At 58.1% G+C, this 4,781-nt stretch overlaps 1 protein-coding gene across 1 annotated transcript in view; it reads right to left on the bottom strand.

Annotated features, from left to right (window-relative positions):
• The window catches only part of VPS4A (vacuolar protein sorting 4 homolog A (S. cerevisiae)), a 12,134-nt gene that overhangs the window by 2,182 nt on the left and 5,171 nt on the right, over positions 1–4,781 (bottom strand). The window contains exons 2-9 of the mRNA XM_015406698.1: positions 4,134–4,281; positions 2,542–2,588; positions 2,275–2,394; positions 2,021–2,177; positions 1,702–1,850; positions 1,459–1,540; positions 1,112–1,331; positions 211–351 (exon numbers count right to left, since the gene is read on the bottom strand). Of these exons, the coding sequence (XP_015262184.1) occupies positions 211–351; positions 1,112–1,331; positions 1,459–1,540; positions 1,702–1,850; positions 2,021–2,177; positions 2,275–2,394; positions 2,542–2,588; positions 4,134–4,281 (1,064 nt within the window). The remainder of the gene's footprint in view (positions 1–210; positions 352–1,111; positions 1,332–1,458; positions 1,541–1,701; positions 1,851–2,020; positions 2,178–2,274; positions 2,395–2,541; positions 2,589–4,133; positions 4,282–4,781) is intronic.

Below are 4,781 nucleotides of genomic sequence, written 5' to 3'. Positions count from 1 at the left end.
TGGGGGGGGACGGGGACGGTGGGCTGACGGATCGATGCGCCTGTTCGTCAGCCACGGCCATAAAAGGCAAGGTGACACATACACACCCTTGTGTGTTTCCAAACAGTACCTTTTGGAGATACGGCTAGCAATGAGCACACTGGGATTTGTGAAAAACACGGCCCTGAACCAGCCTTGGCCCAGGTTGGTGTTTGGCTCCCACTTGCTCACCATGCACACAACGGGCTCCATAAGTTTGTCGCCAGGCACCTCCATCCACGTCATTTCAATAGCACCAGGGTCTCCAGGGGAACACGGCGTCAGCAGGTCTTCGACAATCCCACCGGGAGTCGTGCGGGAAGGCCCACAAACCTGTCAGGACGGGAGGAATCCCTGAGGCAGACAAGCCAGCCCCCAAGCTCTCCGGCCCAGGAGGGTAGGGACAGTGGCAAAATGTGCACCAAACCTGAGTGGGGAGAAGGAGGGTGCCAGGTATCCCCATCAGTTGGGTGGCTCTGAAGGAAACCAGCCCCGAAGGAACGCCTTCCCCAGAGCTGCAGGGAGGAAGTCACTTCCCCCCCCTCCCGCTCAATCCACAGCCCCCAGAAATCAAATGCTGGCTGCCTCCAAACCAGGAGGGTCTGAATAATGGGTGTTCTTTGCCAGTGACTGGGGGGGGGGCAGTTTGGTGTTGTGGTGAAGTGTGCGGACTCTAAACTGGGAGAACCGGGTTTGATTCCCCACCCCTCCTCTCGCACCTGGCTGGATGACCTTGGGCAAGCCGTAGCTCTGATAAGAGCTGTCCCTGAAAAAGAGCCGTTTCTGTCAAGAGCTCTCTCAGCCCCACCACCCTCACAGGGTGTCTGTTGTGGGGTGGGGAGGGGAGGGGAAAGGAGGAGTTTGTAAGCCGCTGTAAGAGTCCCTTGGGTAGTGAAGGGTGGGGGATAAATCCAATCTCCTCCTCCTTCTTCTTCCTGTGGGTAACCTGTTAAAGGCCGGGCAGGCCGAGAGGGACGCCTGCCTGGCACGCTGTGTGAACCCGAAGGGAGAGAAACCGCAGCCCAAAAGGACAGCCCATCAAGGGGCATCAGCCACCTCCGGCCCCGATGCTTGCAGCAAGCGCTGCCCTCACCTTCTTGAAGTGCGTAGCTGACTGCACCTTACGGACCGGCTGCATGAGGGCGTCGCGCACGATGATACTGATGTCGGCCCCTGAGTAGCCGTCTGTCTTGCGGGCCAGTTCGTGGATGTTGGCTTCCGTAAGGCTGTGGGGGGTGTTCCCCAGGTGGAGCTTGAACATGTGGGCCCGGGCCGGCTCCTCAGGCAGTGGGATGTAAATGCGCTTCTCAAATCTACACATGGACACAGACGAGGGCAACAGTCTTCTGGTGGAGCCGGGGTGCCACCCGCCCACCCCACAGTGGGGCAGAAAGAGGGGCACAGGCCGCCCAGCCACATCAACGGACCCTCCCGACTCACCTCCTCCGAATGGCAGCATCCAGGACCCAGGGAATGTTGGTTGCCCCCAAGACCAAGACGCCATCGTTGTTATTCCCAACCCCTGCCGGGAAGAGAAGGCACCAGTCACCATTCTTACCTGCGTGCCGCCACCTGGCAGTTGCTTCCGAGTCCCAACTCCTGCTCAGAGCATGCCACCTGCAGGAGGCCTCCCACACGCGCCACTGACACGCCAGCAGCGGCTGTTCTGCACCTGCTACGCACCCTGCATCTGCACTAGAAATTCCGTCTTGATCCTGCGGGCGGCTTCGCTTTCGTTCTCATTGCGAGAGCCACACAAGGAGTCCACCTCGTCTATGAAGATGATGGAGGGCTTATGCTGCCGGGCCAGCTCAAACAGGTTCTTCACCAGCCTGAAGCAGGAAGAGAGGGGACGGCTCAAGACCGAGCGCAGAGAGGCCACGAGACCCAGACGCGCAGGGCAACGGAGCCCCAGAAGGCAGCCGGCCCAGTCTGCACCTCTCCTCTCTCGGCTCCATCCGGCCCAACGAGCCAAACCCTCCGTTCCAGCCCCTGCACTCACTTTTCGCTCTCCCCCAGCCACTTGGACACCAGGTCGGAGGAGGAGATGGAGAAGAAGGTGGAGTTGCCGGCCTCGGTCGCTACGGCCTTGGCCAAGTAGGACTTCCCCGTGCCAGGAGGGCCGAAAAGGAGGATCCCTCGCCACGGGGTGCGCTTGCCTGGGGGACAGACAGACAGACAGAGACAGCCTTACCCCACCTTCGCAATACTCCACGCGGCCAGGGGACGGCAAAGGGGACCCCCAGGAGGCCTTACCTGTGAACAGGTGTGGAAACTTGATGGGCAGAATGACAGCTTCTTTCAGGGCCTCCTTGGCCCCCTCCAGGCCAGCCACGTCACCCCACCGCACGTTGGGCTTCTCCATCACCACGGCCCCTGTGGCGGGAAGGCAGTTGGCCCCACGAACGCCACGCACTGCCCACCCCGCCCTGCCAGGAAGGGGCCACCAGGCAGCAGCCTCTCACTCCCAGGGGCTGGCGGCAAGCGCCACCCGCGGCTCCGGCCCCCGAGTCCCAGCCTTACCCATCAGCTGCTCTTGCCGCTTCTTTCCCTCGTTGTCACTGTCGCTCCTGTGGAGGGAGGCACCTGGTCAGGTGGGATGGAGCAGCCCCCTCCCCGCCAGAGAGGAACGGGCTCCGGAGACACGGAGGGCCCAGACCGCACTGACGGCGGCCTGCACGTCCGCTTTGGCTGCGGGCGGAGGGGACAGAACCTCTGCCTCCAAGGGCAGCCAAAGGCAGGGACCGGTGGGCAACTCTCCACAGCCCTTTTTTTTATAACCAGGTCTCCACCGAGAACGTGAAGCCACACATCAGCAACAGCTGGGCAGGGAGGGGGAACAGTCCGGCAGCTCACAGAGCTGCTCCCCATCATTCAAGGAAGGCAGACAGGTCCCCCCGCACTCTGCTCGGAAAAGCCAAACTGCGCAAACGCAGGGAGCGCCGATGCCAGGTTCTGCATCGATCGCTTATCGCCTAGGGAAGCGCATCACGATAGAGGACGTGATAAGGGGAGGCATGACAGGGGCTTATAAAATTGTACATGAGATGGAGAGTACTGACAGAGAGAGATTTTTCTCCCTCCCAAAATACTAGAACTTGAAGGCAGCCAATGAAATGGATGGGCAGTAGGTTCAGGCCGGAGAAAAGGAAACACTACTTTACCCAGGCAGTGATTAAAATGTGGAATCTTCTGCCAGAGGATGGAGTGATGGCCACAGGAATAAACAGCTTGAAAAGGGGATTAGATAGATTCACGGAGGATAGGTCTATCAATGGCTACACACCATGGTGACTGAGGGGAACCTCCGCATTCAGATGCACTAATCCTCTGAATCCCAGAGCCAGGAGGCAACATCAGGGGAAGGCCTCGGCCTCTCTGCCCTGTTGTTGGATCTCCAGAGGAACTGGCTGGCCACTGTGTGAGACGGGATGCTGGACCACCCGTCTGATCCAGCAGGGCTCTTCTGAGGTTCTTATCAGAAGGGGCTGATTCCTATCTGCAGGGCACTGGTCTGATGAAAGGAGAGGATAAGGCCCAGGAAAGGCACTGGAGGCAGTCTTCTCAGACTGAACAGTAACAGGCTGAGCCTAACAAAACCAGCAGAGATGTAAGCCAGGGCCGGCCACTCTTCTGGAACACCTAGAAATCAGAGTGCTTGGCTGAGGTTGGAGCGTGGGATTTTAAAAAAAAGTTCTTTCAAAAACAACAAACTGAAAGTTCAGCAATGAATAAACGAAAGGGGGGAAAGTGTGTATATAAAAGCAGAAACAAAAATATCACAGCAGTGGCCGACTGCACCTAGTAGATGTCATGGCTGCCGTGCCTGCATAAATTATGCAAATCCAGCCCCTCCGAGTAACCTTGCCTGATGTGCATAATCCGTTCCACTGCTCCTGGGGAGGGTCAAGCCAAGGCAGACTCCCCTCCCCGCAACTCAGGGAAACCTTCCCCAGCCATCTACACGCTGCTGCCCGGCTTCTGACCTGCTGCCCACACGGGCTCCGCCTCTTCCTGCAGCCGGAAAGGCTGGGGGGGGGGGGGGCACCTTGCCCTGCACTGAAGGGCTGGCGCACCCTGGCCCGTCTCCCTCCCCTCCCCTGCCTCTCCCTCACCCCTTGCTGTCATTCTGGGCTTCCTTCACAGGCTTTTTGCTCTGCTTCTCCTTGTTCCGCAGGTAGTCCTTCAGCTTTTCAGCCCGGTCCAGGTACTGCGCGCATTTGGCCCGGATGCTCTCCTTGGCCTTGTCGCTGTGTGCGTCGTCTGCAAGAGCAAGCGGGGGGTGGGGGGTGGGGAGCAGGGTGTATGTGAGAAGAAGCTCCTCCCGAGCCGAGACGAGGAGGCGAATGCGGTGTTGCCCTCCCTTTCCCCCCTTGTTGAGCAGCCAGGAGTTGAGCTGGGCAACTCCTGCCCATGACAGATGTCCCCTGCCAGCTCAGAGAGGGCCAAGGAGATTTTGCATTCTGTATCTTATTGACTGGATTATTATTCAGTTGTGGTTGCCGATATGCCCATAAAGGTATACGAATGTGAAAGGGCCAAGAGCCCCTCCGCTGCAGGGGCCTGCCAGCATCAGCCCACACTTGGAGACTGTGTCAATAAGCTGTGCAGATGCTACAATAATAATAATAATATAATAATAATAATATACTTTATTGTCATTGTACATAGAACAACGAAATTAAAGATGCAATCATTTTGGTGATCTACAACAATATTCATATGCACTCACACACCATTCACAACTGTCCCATAACTCCCAG

The sequence above is a fragment of the Gekko japonicus genome, unplaced genomic scaffold (genome assembly GCF_001447785.1).
Source record: "Gekko japonicus isolate JY-2015 unplaced genomic scaffold, Gekko_japonicus_V1.1 scaffold386, whole genome shotgun sequence".
NCBI classification, from domain to species: domain Eukaryota; kingdom Metazoa; phylum Chordata; class Lepidosauria; order Squamata; family Gekkonidae; genus Gekko; species Gekko japonicus.
The sequence above is the reverse complement of the archived record's forward strand: the minus strand, read 5'-3'. Positions and strand labels throughout refer to the sequence as shown.